Genomic DNA, 20,086 nt, shown 5'->3' with positions numbered 1-20,086 from the left:
ACTGGCCACTGGATTTGAAAATTCACATGTGTTTTGCCACTTAGTAACCCGAGGGTCCCAGGCTAGAGGAGAACTTGGGGCTGCTGATTCCCATGTTTTGCCCATGAAATCATGAACTCCATTAGCTGAGCTAGGTAGGCAACACCATTGAGTGACCTTATTTGTGACATCTTTTATTTCCCTTCTGCTGCTGTCATACACTGCTGCACTTACCTAGTGCTTGGTGGGGAAATTGTTTAACTGCAGGATATACCAGAGGCTAAGGGTGAAGAATTTTATAGGAATAGCTAGTAAGAATTTTGGTGATTGCTTTTCTCTAGCCCTCTGTGCAGCTTTTTACTAGAAAAATATTTCCTGTTACAACCTATTTAATTTTCAACCCAGCTAGTGATGAAGTGAACATCAGAAGATGGGTCTTGACTTCACAGTCCTGGTCTGTGCAAGGGAGAGGAATATGATGTCCTGGTATAGATAAGATGTAGGTCTTCTCAAGCTAATTACATTTCCCTGAGGCTTGCAGTGCAAAGATGCAGTTGCACAATGGAGCCACTTTTGGTTAAGAAACTGCATAAAAGGATCAGCTCCTAGCAAAGGCTGGCAGGCTGATAAGATGTGGGTAGCAAAGAGAAGGGCTTTTTAGCCACTGCCCTGTAAAGCTACATGGTGGGGAAGGACAGATATTGCAGCAGGTAAAAGGTACCTCTAAACAAAGCTCAAAATTGCACATGTTTAATGTTGCAAGACAGTTTAAAGAAAACTGTACTCTGTTTCTTAATGCCAGTATAGAATATGGGACAGGTCCCAAGGGAAGCTCAGTCCATCTGAGGACTTAAGAACCTTGACTCTGTCCCTTTAAATGTAATTGTTAGTAAACACTTTAATGAAAGAAGATTTCATCAGAGAAAAAAGTGGGGAACTACACTGGTAAATAATTTCCCTTGGCAAATAATATTTAAGCCGCTGATTTGAACCGCAATTCTGCTCAGCATTATCATTTGCTTTGTAAATAGAAGTCCTTATCCAAACAGCCAAGCTTTTCTGTTGTTGTTGATGAAAATGGGAAAATGTGGGGCAGAGGGAATGTGTCACTTCCCTTCCTTTCTGGAAGTCTGTGGTTTCCAGCTATTCAGATAAAACTGCTTGCATTTCCATCCATCCGAGCCTTGCACCGCCACGGCAGCATGGGAGGACAGTGTTGAAAAATAACCCCCTGCTCTGAAGATGTCCCCAGTTTTGGGGGGACTCTGATCTGTGACCCAGATAGAAACTTCAGGAGCACCCTTGGAAAATGAGATGGGTGCCCGAGCTCCCAAAATCCACCCGGCCGTCGCAAGGTCAGCAGCTGCGGCTGTGTGCTCGCCCCGTGCGCTGAGCCCACCGCGCAGCAACGCCTGCGATGTTGGGTGACATTTGAGGGTGGCATCGGGATATTTTCATTTTGCAGCCCCAAGTGAGTCTCCCCCCTTCTTCTCTGAGCCAGATGGAGACGCATTTGGTTTCTCTTTTAACCATGTTACTTTTGCGAGGAGAATAAAATGAGCAGGAACAGCTATTGGCTGCAGCAACATAAGAAAGCCCTGCTTTGCCAGAGGAAACCACATAAAAGCGAGCGTGTGTGTGTTTGGGGGGAGGGCGCAGCGAGGGATGATGCCTGGAGCTTCTCACACTCGGAGCTGCGATTTGTGAGTGAAACATGATGAAATCACCCCCTGGACAAATCACACGAGCCTGTCAACCTCACCAGGTGGGATTACTTGTAGCTAATAGCCCGAACTCCCAGAGCAAACAGAGCTCTGCACTCACTATAAAGAAAAGGCGACGGTGCCGTGCAGGCTTTTCAAGAATTCTCTAGTATGGCTAAGAAGGGCTGCATCCACTCGCACCAGGTAGGGGAGGAGAGGAGCATGTTTGCTTTTAGAGGAGGAGTAGCCCGTCTCTCCTGAATAAGTTCCTACAAAAAGGAGCGTTTCAGCTTCGGACAGAGATGTTTTATTCATAAACCCCTTCTGGTTTGTGTTACTCTCCAACGGTGACGCTGTCAGCTGCTGCTCCAGTGATGGGAACTGCAGCGCTGGGGAGCTCGAATGTACAGAGGACCATCTTGCCCCTTTAACCGTAATGCTCGTGGCTCCAGAGTCCTGCTTTTTGCACAGTTTGCTCACTTTGCTGTTTTATTTTTGCAGGTTATATCTTTATTTGCTTTTGCCTTTGGAGTAAATGTCTGCATGGGATTTACTACAAATCGATTTAGGAGATCTGAAGAATGGGATGAGGGCCCAGTCTCAGGTACAGTAATGGGCATACATTGTACATTGCAATATCCTTATGTTATATATTGTGGTTAGAAACCGCTCCTACTCAGAAACAGTAGTTTGCTTGTTCCTTTTCCCTCTAGGATATAGGGAAGAATAAATAACTTGCCGAGCCCAAGTCAGTTGACCTTTGGGACTCACCTATAGGTCTCCTATTTACTTAAACTTTTGCTCTCTGTGCATGTGACTATGGAAAATCCAGCTTATTTAAGGACTGAGCATTGTCAGTCTCAGAGAGACTGGGGTCATCAGCTCCCACATAGCATTTGCCATGTTTTATGCTCTGCACAGTTTCCTTCTAGAGCTAAGAGAAACACGCCAATGGGCTTAAGGGTACTGGTTTTATTTTGGTAGCTATTGAAGCGGTTTCTAGAAACTTGATTAATGGTTTCAAGAGGCGCTGGTGAGAAAAGCTTTGGGGATTTCTGTGGCTCCTGAGGTCATGCTGGTTTGTGAACAGTAGACGGCAGACATCTGACGGCAGAGAGGGCCAGGGAGAGGAGAGCAGGTGTCCGTGCAGATGTGCTGTCACCAAGTCATCTGTTTTTCTTTCGCCTCCTACTTTTTTCTTTGGAGGAAACCAAGAGCATGCCACAGAGCAACTGTTGTTTGTGTTCTAGGGCAGTATAGGGTTTGAGAGCTCAGGCATAGTCCAAGTGGAAAAATATAAAAAATGGAAAACTTGCCTTTTTTTCTTTTTTTAAAAAAAGTAGGCTTGACTTGAGTCTCTGTCCCTTTCTTTGGCAGGAGAAAGGAAACCTGTGGTCATTGACTTAGAGCTGGGTAATAAAACTGAAGTGAAAGGGTTTCATTTGCAATACCCATCTGTAATGATAGCTTGTGAATTTTAATTATAAAATTGTTTACCCTGGCCTGAGTTCCTAGTAATGAACCTGTGTCCCTCCCTCCCCACTCCTTCACAGGAATTGGTGTCTAATCACAGCCACAGTCAGGGCTGCTGATCACTGAGCAGAGGTATTTTAGGCAACCAAAAAGATAGTGGCTGTTACTTTTGATCCTTATATAACAGTATAAAAAGTTTGCTTAAAAACCAAATTTATTTCTATTTTTATCTTCTAGTACATTAACTGTAGACAACTGTAGCGCAGTTGTGTAGTGTGCATAACAGTGATGTGAAGGATTTGCATTTCACATCTTCAACACCTGACTGCCAGTTGCTTTGCTTTCACTGATGACGGTCTAGGTTTTAGGGCAGGGCTGCTCAGTTGATTTTTACTCAAGTCCCAAAGGTCTGATATTGGGGACCCATTGCAGCTCAGCAGTGCCAACTCTGCTGAGCCAGCCAGCACTGTTCAATACCTCCAGGGCTGGGATCAGTAGCTGTGGGCTGTTTCCAATAGCAGGAGGTTTAGCTCAGCAATCCAAGAGAATAGGAATAGGATACAGGATCTCTTGCAAGAAGGCAGGAGATGAGGTACTTTTGGCAGTCTACTGAGAATTTCCGTACACGTGGGATTGGACCTCTAGCTGGCATTGAAGTAGTCCAGTCCAGAGTGCAACGAGAGACAGAAAAGTAACAGAGGGTTTTGTCCCTGCTGTGTTTATGCAGCTTGGTTACTTTTATTGCAGCAACAAAAAAGGATGTGACAGCAAAGACTAAAGTATTATAGTCACATCTGTCTAAAGGAGGAAGTAAAAGGTTACACTGGAGAGGTACTTTTCTTAATAAAATTAAAGCACTGTGATGATAGAGCCTATTTAGGCTCTTGTAGTTGCATGACTTCCAGTTGTACTTCTTCAGAAGCTCAGTGCAATGAAATACCCAGAATAAAAGATTGTTATACATTCTTTTTCAACTCCACTCTGCTTTGGCTTATTTATTTCCAAGTTTCTTGGTGTTTAGAATTAATTATTTTGGATTGTCAAAACACTGACTCTTTACCAACCATTACTGCATATGACCAATTTGCTATTTCTCCAAGGGTTGCCATGATTGTAAGGAAATGTCAATTTTCGTCTAGCATAGAACTCATCTACGAGTCAAAACCAACAAGTTTTTTTTTCCCTAGTCCCTTATAAATGCATGTCAAAGAAGTACCACAATGCCTAAACCCCTCTTCTTGTTCTCTTTTTACAGTGTACAGATATGTATGCCTTTATACATTTGAGACGTTTAATATTTGTACCCAACAAATTACTTCATTTGAATAATTTGAATAAAATTTCTAAAAGACATAAAAGAATCAAGGCTCCCATTTTTTCATAACTTTGCCATTCTAAGTTATTTTCTTTCTAGATGTCTTTGTAAGCACTTTGAGGGAAAATGGCCTTAGTAGTCTCTTGAAGCATATTCCTTGGTCATGATAGGGTGATACCTTAAATTTTGGAAGGAGAAACACTGAAGCTTTTCTATCCCTTGTCACTGGGTTTTTAAGCATGTAATTAAAAATGAAGTCATATCTTTCTTGTATTGGAACAGTTCAGGAGGTATTTTTTACTTTATGTGACTTTTCATTGAAGTTTTACTCATTGCAATGGCATCCTGCAAAATAAAATGCAAGTTCATAATATGAATGTTATGTGGCAAAAATGGTGTTTCAGATATTTTGTATAGGAATTTTGGTTGATCAATATAGGTTCCACATAACATCCATAGGATCCAAAATGGCAAATTCTTACCAGGTCCTCCCCTTCCTGTAATGACTGTGTAAGCATGTCTATATTGTGTAGTCCTATGATGGAAATACTACTGGAAGTAAATGTGTTATATTTTTTTAAAATGTTGTAATCAGATAGAATCAGAGCAACTAGTTTGATATGGCACTTCCCAAGGTAAATATAACACATTTACAATGGAAATGTGATGACCTCCGTGGACTGAACCAGGAAGGCACTATTGCCCAATGTAACTTCTCTCTAACCTAGCACATAAGAGACAGTCCTTAGAAGGTTGTTTTGAGCTTAGTTGGCCAAAACAAGAATGCATGGAAAAAGATATTAAAAGTTTTATGTGTTAAATAAGGAGGGGAGGATCTTTATGTTGCAGTCCCTCTGCCTGCTGCATGGTCTAATTGCAGGAGCTGTGGAGGGATGCAGGAATTTTGAAAAGGATTTTGAAATTGAGTAAGTTTGTTCTGTACAGGGGCTTCTGTTAGTTTGAAAATGCTCACCAGGGATGGAGCTCCTGATGATATATTTTCAAACTATTCTGCATGCACCAGTACCCATGCCACAGCATTGTGCACGACCTGAAAATCATAGTCTGGCTGCAAAGGCAAGGTCAAACATGATAAACAAAGGAACGATCTTAATGTATTCAGAGACCAGAGGAATTAAACTAAGTCCTCTTTTGTGTTGCTATAGGGAATGTGTCCTACATTGACTCAGGAGGTGTGACTTGAATTTGCTAAGTAAGTCAGGATAATTTGTCACATCAGTAATAAAGTGGCTGTCAACAGGTGTGAAAAAGCAACAGACAAGGTAGCTGGAGTAAACCTTTCTCATGTCAAATGGAAACCCTACTTGCAGTTATAGAAGACGGAGCTAGAGGGGACCTTTAACAGCTATGTAGACCCTCCCTATATCTTAAGACACTGTCAGTTATTGCTGAAGTGCTCCTGGCAGATCTTGGTCTAACCTGTTCTTCAAAATCTCCCAACATAAGAGATTGCATAGCCTTTGTGGGCAATTTGTTCCAGTGTTTTCCTGATAAATGAGCTACTCTTTACAACAGCTAGACATTCTTTGAGCTGCAGTTGACTCTGTCCCTTGTGTAATCTGCAGTCAGATTTGCACCTTCTCTTTCCTAAACGCATGTTGACATGTGTATTTTGACCTTCTGAAATGATCTCCTTCTCATCCCTTTGAAATGAAGAACGCAATGCCAGTGCAAGGGATATAGAGTGTATGCTAGGATGTAATACCTTTGAGTCTATAATACCTTTGATTTGCAGCTTACTGGATCTGTGATTATATATTACCTAGCTTCCAAAAAGGAAAGTAGTAGAAGAGGTTAAATAACATGGAAATATACTTTAGTAACAGATTTTTCAGAAGCATTTGGCAGGAAGCAGCTGTCATTAAGAATAAGGAACAAGACTTCATCTCTCTGAAAATCTGAGTGTTAGCATGCTTTGAAACAATTCTCATGTGATTAATTTCTAACATAGTTTTGTGGCCTATTTATGTGAACAAAGAAAATACTGATCTGTGTGTTGCCAGCATAGATACGCAACCTTTAACTCCTTGGAACTCCAGACGGCCAAAATATTGATGGCTCATTATGAGCATGCTTGCAGGGTATGTACCTATAAAGTGAAACTGTGTGTATGATGTTACTTTCTCCGGTCATTACTGACCGGATTGAAAAAAAACACAAAAGCAGAGAGACACATAGTTGTCTACTACTACCTTTTCCAGCAGTGATATGAATGTGCCTTGCCACTGCCATGATCCATGACTGCAACCATGGTAGGTTTAATTTTCTTACCCATTATCTTGCTGTAGGGTTGATTTGCTGCCAGGTTTGCTCCCTGAAGTAGTTTATGCTGGTGTCCAGCCAGTGCCAGTGCCACTCCCAGGGAAGTGGTAGAGTAGTAGTGCTGGAGATGGGAGCTGGTGGGACATCAGTTACTACAATGTCACCTCCAAACTCCCTCTTCATCTTTTTTTCCATTCATTTTCAGGGTGTTGGGATAATGCCATCTGCATGGGAAAATGTTTTCTCTCAGTTTATGTGGAGAGTAAGCTTTCAGCTATGTACAAGAGTAGAGGAAAAATCTATAAGAAAAGATCAGAGCAACTGTTTCCCAAAAGTGCCATTGCATCAGTCCTCTTAAAATCATGCTGCTAATCATAGTGAGTTTTGCCAAAACCAAAACCAAACCATGGTCTAAAAGAAAACAAACCCCAAGACAATTTCAATGACTTAATTTTAATAGGTCTCTCAAGGAACAAAAGGCATTGTGAAATTTTCCTTGGAACACCTCTGTTTTTAAATAACATACATTTGTTATTTTATTTCATAAAATACGATTGACCCTGGAGAGTAGCATACAATTTTCCTACTTCATATAAGCTGCTATGTAGGATTCTCTTCTAGGAAAAAAGTATAAAATGTATAAAATACATAAAGTGTATAAAATACAAAGTTTTGAGAAAAGAGCAGAGAAGTACATATCAGCCTTGACAATAAGGGCCCTTACTGATACATAGATTATTGAAGTCTAATACATTATTCATGGTTTTCAGACCGGCAGTCCTGCATTTAATTATACATATCAAATATATCGATTTCTTACATACTTTTGTATTTTATTAAATTTTTATAATGCAATGCTCTGCAGAAGCCCACCAAAAAGCCTTGCTTTGCCTGTCCATTAATTTATAGAGCATCTTACAGTTTTCTTTCATGCTTGGCATTGATTTGGCACCTTCCAGTACAGCAAAACTGCTGACTGCATGTAGATTATTTGCAGTCCTTTCCTATGCAAACTGCCCAGCCAGCCATGAAAATGTCACTTGGTTTCTGAAAACAAAGGCCTGCTTCTAAGAAATAGCTGCAGCTCCTGGAATGGGGCCTTGGAGACTTCAATACATTTCTGCTAATGATCTCTTGATTGTTAGAGAGGCAAAGCCAGGGCTATTTCTTTGCAGGACATTATCACAGCACGCTACTTCCTTGGTTTTTTTTTCCCTTCCTCTTTTTTTTCCCCTCCACAAAAAGAGAAGCCTTTTTGGAATTTGTTATCTTTTTTTTGTTTGTTTGTTTTTGCTTCTTCAAACAACCCCTCTCGTCTCCCTGCTCCCTTCCCTGTAGCAGGCAGCCGAGGTTTCGCTCATCCAAGTGGCTTGGGGCTGAGCTGCATGTCCCACCACTGCTGGCCTGACAGATGTTGCCCTGTTTCTTGTTCCACACAGTCCTGTCAGATTCCCCCTGGATCAGTACCTCTGGCTCCTGCAAAAACAGATGCTTTGAACTTCAAGAGGCAGAGCCTCCTGGCTGCCGCTGTGACAACCTGTGCAAGAGCTACAACAGCTGCTGCTTCGACTTTGATGAGCTATGCTTAAAGACAGGTACGATGGGTCTCCTGTCCAGCACTGCCAAGTGCTGCTGATGCCTGGCTTATGCCAGCAGTTGGAACCTGCCACAATAAACCAGAGGTCCCTGCCATAACCTGCAACCCCTCTGCACCCCACCTTGCCAGACAGGCTCATCTCAGCCCAAAATGCAGCCCATGTTCCCTTGCAAGGAGCAGTAGGGATGCACACCTATCGCTCCTGACTACTGGGCATTGGCCATGGTTTCCAGGGCAGAAAATGCAGGGTACTATTCATACTACATTGAAAGTAGATCTTCTGATACTCAATTAAAAGCAATAATCAGCGTTCAGGCACCAGTTTGACCTCCAGGATACAATGAAAAGAGGCACGGTAAAGGTTGAAGGTTGGTAATTCCGTGTCAGCCATCCTTTTTCCTCCCAAGCGATAATATTGGAGAAATTTGTGCTTGCATGTGGACCGTGCATTATGGTTACTCATGAAGGCACCACTGAATCTGAGAGCACTGAAGCGGCACAGGTCCTCTGAGTGAGCTGCAGGTGACAGGCTTGGCTTGTTACCCTTGCCCCAGACTTGGATTTCCAGATTTCAGGATGCATATAACACACCGGCAAAAATGTTTTACTTCAACTCATTGGACCCTGGGGGATGGAAATACAGCACTGAGTTAATTCTCTTTTTGTTTTTTTCATGAGTCATAGGCAAGGAAAACTTCAAAGAGCGCTATGAGTTATGTTTTACTTCTTAGCATAGTGCATTTAAAATATTAGTTGGACCCATCTCCTTGAGTGTTTGCACAGTGGCAAGAGTTGACACAGGTGCCTTCTACTTTTGCCATAAAATGTTTTCTTGCTTTATCAAAGAATTACACTTACTAAGCAGCCAGAAGAGAAGCCTGATGAATAAAAATATAGATGTGCCATGCTTGAGAGTCCTGACTTCCTCAGTCCTGTTTATAATGGTATCTTTTTAATAGCTTGGTACCAAAAAATGGTGAGCTAATATGGTATGAAAAACTACTTTGTTTCTAGGACAAAAACTTCTGAATTATAGGCTGATGTTGTTTTGCCCCTGGTGTAAATGACTGCAGAATGAGAGGATCTTTCTGAAGACTTTCAGCATAAGATGTTTGCTACCAAAGGGCAGATTTTCAGTTCCTCAGCCTCCTGCCCGCGGTACACCATGTCCACACGTGCGTCTGGATACGTGCATCACCCTTGGGACTGTTGTGTGAATTGTCATATACTCTCATAGGCCTTTGTTAAGGCAATTATCACATGTACAATCTGTAAATATTACTTATAGAAAAAAAGCCCCAAATGAAGGACAAAGGGAGGTAAAAGACATTGGTCTGATGCGGTGTGGTTTTTACTGGATGCATGTTGTCTAAAGTGACTTTTAAAGTTTCTTGTTGGTTGGGCCAGGACGTGGAGCACCATCTGCTTACGTTCTTAGGCCCTATTCCAAGGTGTAGCAATGTACTGCCTTTGAGAGAGCACCCTAATTTAGATAGACCCTTAAATTTTAACTGCATTCACAACGATGAGAAGAGCTGGAGTGTTTTACAGCAGCTGTGCCATGCTTTTTCTGGAGAAGCAGCTCTTGTTCTCATAACTTTGAAGTTGGTGCTGAATCAGTTCCTGTGGGTGAGGAACTGATGGGAGCAAAGCATCAATTTGTATCTACATAGCCTCTTTTCAACTTTCTCTTATTTCCCATGGGTTGAACTTGGGACTAGAATATTTTGGAGAAAAAGAATGGATTAACTGAGAAACACCAGAATTCCTAGTTTGTGTTCCAGGCCTCACCATTTATCTTTCAAGATCCTTTCTTGTCTTCTTTCCACACTTTTTCCTGGCATTCAGGTTGTACAAAGCCTGGAGTACACCACCTGAGGGTAGCAGAAGCACTTATGTGTGGGCCGAGGTGCCCTCCTGCACCTGCAGGACACAAGGGTCCTTTTTGTTTCTGGTTGACACACTTACTTCAGAAGTCTTGAAATAGGGCCATAAAGTTTACATCCAACTTTAAGGACTAGAGTGTTGTCATTATGGCTGGAGTGAGTACTTTTTGTTTTGATTATAATCTCTCATTCTTGCTTACCTTGTGAATATTTTAGCTCGGGGCTGGGAATGTACCAAAGATCGCTGTGGAGAAACCAGGAATGATGACAATGCTTGTCACTGCTCTGAAGACTGCTTAAGTAGAGGAGATTGTTGTACTAATTACCAAGTCATTTGCAAAGGTACGACTTTGGTCTTTCTACCTTTTATCTTTCCAAAGCTGATAGAAGACAGCCCTGTGGGTATAAAAATGTCTTCTAAAGAGGGAACCCTCTCCTTTTTTAGTTCTGATTTTTGGGAGGAGAGGGGAAGAATGGGGATTACATTTGTATTTTTCTGGGTACTAGCGGAGATGAATACTTCTCATTTATTAATAGTACAAGGACGTTGTCTCTGCCTGTAGAGATAGTGACAGAAAGAGAAGAGCATGGCTGGATGAAGAAGAGTTTAAAGCAAAACACGAAAGTGTTCTGAAGCATTTGTCTGCATCACAAGGAAAGCAGGAATATCTGATGGTCTCAGAAGGAACAGAACATTCCTAGATATGTAATCTCCATCTCAAAGACCTCTCCCTACCCCCACCACAAAAGCTCCTGCTCAAACTAGTTGCCCTAACACCTGTAGGCTTTGTCTCTTGTGGGAGAGGGGTTGCAAGAATACAAGGGCTGTACTTCACAGGTGGGTGGCAGGGGCTTCAGATGACACGTTGGGGATGACCATGTCACCTTCTAGACACTCCGTGGCTGCAGCATGGCCTGCAATTGTTGGTGGGTGGATGGGCTGTGAAGGCTTAATTTTCATCCTCTACCCTGATCTCTTGAAGCATGTCCTGTCTTGTGTAATGTGTCTCCCATTTGGAGCAGGTCTTCTGATCCTTGGTATGAGCTTTACTGGTTCTCACTTTTGTATCTCAGATAGTTCTTAGCTTTACTGGATTACAGTTTGAAACTTTTTTCTACCACACCATTTTGGCCAACTGCATATGTTCAGAATATCATAATAGTCCATATTTTCTTTATATGTTTATTTGAGTTTTGCTGTTGGGAATCCAAATGAAATTGGTATCTTCCAGCAGGTCCCCATAGATTACATTCTTCCCCTTCCCAAAGAAACCCAACGCTGAGACCACTTAAATACCGATATAGTTTTCAGTTCCTGCCTTTTTTGTGAGCTCCCTCTTATAAGGGTCAAGACAGAGGAATTTACATGTCTCCAGCTTTAATGTACATAATCTTTGTTTAATTGGCTAATAACAAATGATCTCAATGACCCTGGCACTCTGAAAAAAGTAAGCCTTATGTAAGAACAGTGTTTCCTCTTTATTCATGCCTTTGCCTATCTGAGGATAGTGTGTTGGCTTGTTTGTTGTTTTTTTTTTTTTACTTGGAAATTGTCCCTCCATCTCATGTAATGGTGAGTTGGAATTGCTGCAGGACACATTTCCTGCAGATCTTTTCTATGGTGCTTTTTGTTTTCTTCTTTTAATTGAACTGCAGTTCCTTTAATAGTGGCAGGTTCAGGAAGCAAGCCTCATTAGCTAATAATTTGTTTTTCAATTGACCTGAGAAAGTGCAAGTCATAAACCACTCTATAGTCAGCATTCAGCAGTGAAAAACTTAAGAAAATAGTTGATTACATAAAGCAATTTTAACTAATTTACTCTGAAAGAGCATTAATGCTTTTTTTAGCTGTGTCTGAGTCTCACCTGATCCATGAGCTGATCAGCTCCCTAAACCAGCTGGAAACTATTTAGGGTTGTTTTTCTTCCCCAGAATGAATTTTGTTTTGTGTTTTTAGCCAGCTGAATCAGCTCATGGAGACATCAGAGCTGGTGGGGAGGAGGGTGGGAGTTCACAGCCAGAAGCAGCACTACCTGTTTTTGACAGATCAAAAATAAAAAAATTAAAATAGATGACCACTGTGCCTAAAGCATTACCACTGTCTCCTGCGGTCAAAAGCACGCTTTTAATTCCAGTTTTAACAGCTACTTCTAGGAGTGCTAGTTTGGATATTCTTGTTGAATAGAATATAACCAGATCATTTGTTCAGCTTTGTGAAAAGACCTCATTTTTCATGGGAAGTATGACAAGACACTCCATTAACTGGAGCTAGGCACTTTTTTTTTAACATTTTCTGTGAAACCTGTAGTTCTGTCCACAGATTTTTTTTTTTTTCTTTTTTTAAACTCCAATGTGACTCTTCTGGTAGGAGAAACTCACTGGGTGGATGATGACTGTGAAGAGATAAAAGCTCCTGAATGTCCAGCAGGGTAAGTCTGTTGCACACAACTGCAAAGTCAAATGCAACCAGGCCGATGGTCCCCGGCTCTGCCCTGGACACCTGAACATCGCATATCTGAACTGGCCCTGTCACGTGGGCTGAATGGCTGTGGGTTGGGAGCTTTCCTGTGCTTCACCATTTGTACAATTAGGCTGATAATATTGTAACTTGTTTGCCTTTGAGCTGCTGGATAAGTAATGGTGTATGATATGTGGGCTTGAAGTCTTGGTCTTTGATCACCTGCTGATGGGTTTGTCTGCTTCACTTACCTGCATAGGGCAGGTAACCAAACTCCTTTGAAGTCAGCGGAAAGGTCTAGGTTTCCTCTGATTTCAATAAAATTTAGTTTGAGCCATACATGAACACAGTTCAGGCCATTTTGGTTTTTAATTGAATTTTATGCTTTCTGTGTTATCTTCCTAAATGAAAGGATTTCTAAACTGCAAAGGGATACAGGCTTGAATTAGTGAGATCTTTGAGCACATGTATAGAATTGAGAAAGTAAGCACTTTTGGAACCAGTTGGCTCACTATTATCCTTAAGAGTGTGTGCTCAGGTGCTGTATTAGGTTGCAGATCCTGCTATTAGGAGGATAATTTGGAGGAGGGGGGAGCCCCTGCTTCTCCCAGTGACAGTGATGTGGTGGCTGCTTACCCCCACAGCAGGCGACTGACATTAAAAGCCCAGGTGTGTCTGTTCAGGACATATCTCTGCCTGCTTAAGTCAACTCTCAGCAGCAGCAGTAAATAAAAATGTAACAAAATAACGTGAAATACTGTCATCTTTAGTATGTGAGGATGAGCTCTGAGACAGAGCTCACTCAAAATGCCACATGGATTTCTGTTTGTGAAGAGAGACCAGTTGTCATGAGGCATATGGTTTTTAACTACAGATTGTATGATAGGGTGGGTACTCATGCATACTACTTATTTTCCTTCTTCATCTCCTTCTATAAGCACTTGCCTTTTTGGGCTATATGCTTTTAGCTGCTCAGGGAAGATGTCTTTTATGTTGGAGCTCAGCCCTTTCACTGACTGTTAGCAAACCTGGATGTTACTAAACATGAAGATTATCAGTTTGTGCTGATCTGTTAAGTAAGCAAAAAAATTATAGACATATAGCATATGCGGTAACTATTGATTCTCCGGTGTCTCAGTGAGCAAGTGGAAATAAAAAAAAGGCATTTTTGAAATGCTGCCTTACACTCCTGCTGCTTTTGCTTTTAGCTTTGTTCGGCCTCCTTTGATCATCTTCTCTGTTGATGGTTTTCGTGCATCCTATATGAAGAAAGGGAACAAGGTCATGCCCAATATTGAAAAACTGAGTAAGTACATTTGTTTTCTTACAATAAACAAAAGACAATCTCTTGCAGCCCGGTTGTTTTCATTGTTCATGGAGCAACAGAAGACAGCATGGAGCTGGTGGTAGAAGGGCTATGCCAAATGCAGGGTTCCTCTGAGTGAACAGCCTAACAAAGATTAAGTCTTTTTCCATGAAAGTGAAATGGCAGAAGTCCCCTTTGCTTTAGAGGGTATCAGCTGGTGGCTTGAAAGCACCCTGGCTAAAGCAGCACACAGCAATCAGAGTGGGGAGAGAGCTGCTGTCTTGGCGAGCGCTGCTTAGAATCGGTTTTGTCAAGAAAGAAATGCCTCAGTACATGATCTGTATCATGTGCTCCTACAGACTAGTTGGGAGGTGCCCACAAAATTTTCCACTTAATTCAGAAATGTCAAAGATAATGGGTAAGTGGGCACAGGAGCTGCAGTGAATGTGTGATAATTGGCTGGGGACATGCCCCAGCGATAAGCAACCCTGCACTCGCCTCTGGGGGAGCAGGCATCCACCTGGCTTTGTGGAGCACTGGATGCAATGCATATTTTAGCCTCTCAGAATAGCATGGTAGTTTGTGTGTGTGCCCATACCCTTGAAAGGTTTGTTGTTTTTTTTTTTTTTTAATTCCCCTGCCCCCCCCCCCCGTGTGTGTGTGCTGGCCATCATGTTTGTGTAGCCGTCTGGGGAGCTGTGGCCAAAGCCCGTTGTGAAACTGCAGCTTTAGTATATTTGTCACTTAAAATTAGCTTGCATTTTCTCATGTTGTTTTACTTAGCAAGATACTTCCAATGACTCTGGAAGGAAGATAGCTCAGAAAGGAAAACAGTCTATGGATATGTAACTGGTTCTGTAGTCCTCTGGCTGCATTATTTCAGTTGTTTATTGTGAAGTACAAAGTGTGTGTGAGTGGATTTACTACTCCTGCCAATGCTAAGAAGCAGAATGTTCATTTAAATCGGTTAAAATTTAACCAGATTCTGCAGCATTTTGGGTCACAGGAAATGTCTTCCTCTGTTTTGTTTTCCATGTCTGAGAGCTTCGCTTCCTAATGTTTGCATTCCCTATTGATTTTTCAGGATCCTGTGGAACACATTCTCCTTACATGAGACCTGTCTACCCTACAAAAACCTTCCCCAACTTGTACACCCTTGCTACTGTAAGTCTCTGGGAAAGACTTCTGGTGATAAAATGTTGCATTGCAGTAGAAATGTGGGTTGTGGGAAGGTTTTGTGCTTTCTGTTTTTGGTTGTTTTTTTTTAATAAAACTGCTTCACTGTCCATCCTTTTCAGCCTTCAGTTATATTTTTTCTTCAGTATTTTGAAGTTCTGAGATAATGTATCTCATCATTATATACTGTGTTACATCTTTCCTGTGCTTTCTTATGCCTGCTTTTGCAGTTATTTGTACTGCTGTGTAATTACAGCTCTCAGTTTTTCTGGGGGGAAAAAACCACCCCTGAAATCCTACCCAGAATACAACCAGCAGTTGTTCCTTCACTGGAGTAGCTGAAGTCAGTGGGGCTGACTTAGCAGCCAGCTTAAAATTTACAGCTGCTGAGTGCGTCTGGATGCTGTGTTGGCCTTGCGGTAAAATGAACCATCACTTCTGTGCTCTGGTGGCACAGGCTGCCCCACCCTGGGACGCAAATGCTCCTGTGTGACAGTGACAGTGCTCCCAAAGCTGGGCTAAGGGACTTCCTACCTGCAGCTGCATTTTTCCCCCCCCTTTTTTTACCTGGATCCTCTGCACAAATGTTAAATGGGAAGAGAAAGGGGATGGAGAAAGAAATACTTTCTTGGGAGAGGGACAAGAGAAAAGGAGAAGAGCAGAAACCTCTTAAATTGCCTTTACAGCTGATATGAATTGTGATACAAAGCCATGGCTTTGGGTGACTTGCTTTATTTTTTTTTTTCCTTGGAATTAACTCTTATCTCACAGAGGTTCTGGTGAAGATAAAAAATGATAAAATAGAAATGCTAAGTGTTACTCTTGCAACCAGAGAATGAAATACTCTTTCCAGAAAGGGAATTCACAAAGAGGAACTGAAAGTTCAAATCAATCTTCTTTTCATAAATTTTTCCTTACTTTATAGGGCCTGAAACTAACTTTTAATCAGTGTGAAAATACTTACAAGATTCAAGTAACAGGAGTGTTTGTGCTTTTTAGCACAGTTCAGTCATCACCTACTGCTTTCATTATTACAGTCAATTTTGGACGTGCTTATCTTAAAGTTACAAACTTTTCTGGTGTGCAGTTACAAAGATACTTATTATAAAATAATTTAGTGGTATTTGCAGATAGCTATGAAGAACTGGAATTGTGCGCATTAGAGTTTTACTAATTAATCTACTTCTGCACAAAGGGACTCTATCCTGAATCACATGGAATCGTTGGCAATTCAATGTATGACCCAGTGTTTGATGCCAGCTTCAGTCTTCGAGGGCGAGAGAAATTCAATCACAGATGGTGGGGAGGTCAACCAGTAAGTGTCAGATTCCTTCTTCCTCCTCCTTCCCTCCTCCCTCTCCTCCCCTCCCTCTGTGCTGTGGAACATAGCCAATAATAATAATAATAAAAAAAATACATCTGCAAACAATTTGTACCTAATCTCCCTCCCCCGGCTGGCCCTGTGTCTATCAATGTAATGTAACATTTTGAGTTGGCTTTTGCTTTTCAGAATAATAAAGCCATTGATTATGGAAAGGTGCTTGCGTTGATAAGTATAAATTAGATGTGGCTAGGAAAAAAAACTCACTTTAGGCAGCAGTTTAACACAAATTACTGCATTTTCGTCACTGTGGCATAATGTTTCCTTTTCATTATGGGTTTCTCAGGTTTTCGTCCTGGTAGTGTTCATGTGGCAGTTTTAGTATTAATGTTCTGTCGGTGTAGCATGGCACAACTTCTTAATTATTATTCGTTAAGTCCACAAGTGATCGCTGTTACCTGACTTGCTGCAGAGGCTGCAGAAGTTTGTGAATTAATTTGTGCCTTGAGCACAGCAGCAGTGGCTGAACTAGGCACTTTCTCGTAGATTTGTGTTGGACTTTGTGATTTTTCTAGCTCTGAATCCTGATTGAGCAAGGAAATGGCTTCCTTCAAAGTATTCTGCTTTACTACAGCTAAGAAGGTCCCTTTGCTTCTGCTGTACCTTCCCTTATTAGCGCACGCTGTGGTGGCTTGCTTTGCCAACAGAAGTGGGTTTAAATTAAACAAATAAATTTTACGTGCAAGCAGCCAAGGTGCATGCATGTTTCATTGCACTGATTCATTGCTTGGGGAACTACAGTTTAAAAGCTCCCTGACCAGTTAACCCCACAAAAGAATGGCATGATAGACGTGTGGAAATCGGAAGGGGTTTGGGAACACCATAATCTGTCATTGCTGTTTGCTAAAGCGATCGGTGTCATCCCCCAAATCCCTTAAGACAGAAATATCCCAAGAGGCTAAATGAAGTTACTCAGATGGTTTTAGGCTTAGCAAGAGTGTGTGTTATTTGTCTGCATGTGGTTTTAGTCTGCAACAAATGTAAGACAAGACAATTTAGAGCTGCAGGCAGATGTGTCTGGCTGTAGCTGAGCCAGAATGATGTATTTGTGCTCTTGTAAAATTTGTCAACGTAACAGTGAGTGTAGTCACTCCCTCGGCCAGCTATGACCCAGGTTAGCTTTTAGCATGGGTTGTGTGGAGAGGAGATGATGAGGGATGTGCCTGGCTATTATCCCCCTAGATGTGAACAAAGAAGCAGGATCAAAACTAGGAGCAGTGAAACGGCAGCAGTGGGTAGCCTCTTTATCCATCTCAGCTACTGCTAACAAACTGTGCCTGCTGCAGTCAGGTATTGAGCTCATAGACAATATTGGGACTCAACTGCTGTATGACAGCTTGTTAAGCAGCTCTAATTTAATTATGCATTGCAAATTTAATTGTGCGTCTTACCTTAAACACAATAGGTAGGAGCTAATGGGGAACTAAAGTTTGGGGACTGCACAAATGTCTCTATTTTTAAACAATAATATTTTTAAAGTAAACCACAAGTCTATAAATACTTCATCACCTGCTGTGCTGAGTGGGGAATATCTGTAATTCCCACACCTGTCCATTAGAAACACCTATGCTTCTCCAGAGAAGTCGTCACTCTGGGTTGTTAACAAGGGTCATGAAAACTGTCAGCTGAGAAGAATTCAAGAAAGTTACACAACAGTGGATGACCATACGCTGATTTAAATCCTCAGAGGACGGGGGAGTGCTGCATACACAAGTAAGGACAATTAAAGAAACCAGCTGATCTGAAAAAGTGTTAAAAAACAAAAATAATGCCAATAATGTAATAAACTAGAAATGTCTTTGGACGTATGGAAAAAATGCATAGAGGAAGGGCTATAATTCAATCCCTACATGCTTAATATCAGGGAAACGTCTAAGTTTGGCAGACCTGATAGAGTGGCCATATTGGTTGGGTGAGGAAGTGGTAGATCTGCAGAAGTATGAGATAAATGATATTCTCTCTGCATGTGGAAGAATTGCACAATTCACAGAATCATTTAGATTGGAAAAGACCTTTAAGAAAGGTCTTGATAAGAGAATTGCAGATTTTGATAAGAGAAAAAATTATCTCCACATATATTAGATACAGTCCCCTTTTCACTCATTTTTATAATTTTCTCTAACTATCACATTGACATAGGTTGCCAAAAATAACTGGGTATTGAAAGACAAGACAGTAGAATTAATGGGGGAAGGAAGGGAAATCTGGTTTGCATATCACAGAAATCTTATCTGTCATATCACACATTCACTTGCTTCTTTGTAGGTCTTGGGTCTCTAACTGGAGTACTCAAACAACTGCAGAGTGGTACTTGGTTTGCACAATATTGGGAATTAATATTTTTCTGCCCAGGAAGGCAGGAAAAGTGTCTGGGACCCCCCAGCCTCATATTATGTTTAAAACTGCCTAGAAGAGAATGTCTTTTAACATTGATAATTTCTGAAATGCTTTCTTACTCCTGTAAACTGGTCTATTGTATATACCTTTGTTAAAATGTGGGGGGTTTGGTGTGTTTTTCTTTTATTTCCTTCTTTCTTTTTTTTTTAATCACTTGTTCTAATACTCAGCCTATTGCTGGGGAACAACCAGATTATCACAACATCAGTGGGATTTGGCAGATGAGTAGCTGAATGTTTCTACACCAGGACTTATGAGAAATTAATTTAGGAAAAGGAGAAGGGGGCAAAAGGTAGCTTGGCAGTGTTTGGGGGTGCTTTAGCTGGTTGTGGGACTTCCTGAAATCCAGTCTTCTGATTTAGTATGCAACCTTGATTTATTATATAAGCTTAAAACTACCTTGTTTTCAAAACAAAAGTGTTTGACAGGAAACAGCCGCAAAACCACTCCTCCTATTGCTACAGCGTCTCACAGAAACAGTGAGCATCAGGGCTCATGCTCCCAAGGGGGGAACTAAGTTTACTGCTTATTTTTCATGACACTGAGGCTCTGTATTCATCCCAAGTAACCTTAGGCACTAAATTAGGCCCCAACTGCCTTTGGCTTCTGTTAAGCAGTAGTTTTCCATGTCTTGATTTGATGTAGTGAGCTTAAGCTTACACTACAGACTATATGTTGATTTTTTTTCTAGTGATCTTTCATGATCCTTAGAAATAATCCATTGGCCTCCCCAAGCTCAGAAGACGACAGGTATAAAACTGCCTGTCTGTGGTTAATGGGGATGGAGAGGCTTCTTCAGAAGGTAATCCAGCTTGGATCTGAGTTTGACTCCAAAGATGCCTCTCTCTTCAGAAATATCTTAATTAAAAAAGTATTGAAGGTTGTTTAGCACACCTTGTACGAAGCTTGATTTTCAGTAATAACCTTTGAAAGAGAATACAACCCTTGAAAAGGGCCTGGTTTGAGATCCTGAGATAATCCTTAAAAAGGGCCATGATGTTCCTAGTTAAGTGACAGCATGTTGTGAAGCTGTCTTTATAGTCTGCAAGGTATGTCTGTAGACATCAGGCACCACCACTACACATCGTAACTGGATATTCCTAATTCTATCTAATTTTCACATTCTATATCA

At 41.4% G+C, this 20,086-nt stretch overlaps 1 protein-coding gene across 8 annotated transcripts in view; it reads left to right on the top strand.

Moving 5' to 3' along the window:
- The first annotated feature begins 1,627 nt into the window (after positions 1-1,627).
- ENPP2 (ectonucleotide pyrophosphatase/phosphodiesterase 2) overlaps positions 1,628-20,086 on the top strand; it is a 54,227-nt gene continuing 35,768 nt past the window's right edge. For 2 of the 8 annotated variants that reach the window (XM_075085667.1, XM_075085666.1), the window contains exons 1-8: positions 1,631-1,744; positions 2,184-2,286; positions 8,193-8,348; positions 10,453-10,578; positions 12,605-12,665; positions 13,903-14,000; positions 15,085-15,164; positions 16,372-16,491. In XM_075085667.1, the coding sequence (XP_074941768.1) occupies positions 1,694-1,744; positions 2,184-2,286; positions 8,193-8,348; positions 10,453-10,578; positions 12,605-12,665; positions 13,903-14,000; positions 15,085-15,164; positions 16,372-16,491 (795 nt within the window). In that variant the 5' untranslated portion in view covers positions 1,631-1,693. Of the gene's footprint in view, positions 1,887-2,041; positions 2,087-2,183; positions 2,287-8,192; positions 8,349-10,452; positions 10,579-12,604; positions 12,666-13,902; positions 14,001-15,084; positions 15,165-16,371; positions 16,492-20,086 lie in introns of those variants that run through there. The other 6 variants (XM_075085668.1, XM_075085669.1, XM_075085674.1 and 3 more) reach the window with 6 other exon arrangements.

This window comes from Phalacrocorax aristotelis, chromosome 2 (assembly GCF_949628215.1).
Source record: "Phalacrocorax aristotelis chromosome 2, bGulAri2.1, whole genome shotgun sequence".
In the NCBI taxonomy this organism is placed as follows: domain Eukaryota; kingdom Metazoa; phylum Chordata; class Aves; order Suliformes; family Phalacrocoracidae; genus Phalacrocorax; species Phalacrocorax aristotelis.
Note: the sequence above shows the minus strand (reverse complement) of the source record. Positions and strands in the feature narration are given on the sequence as shown.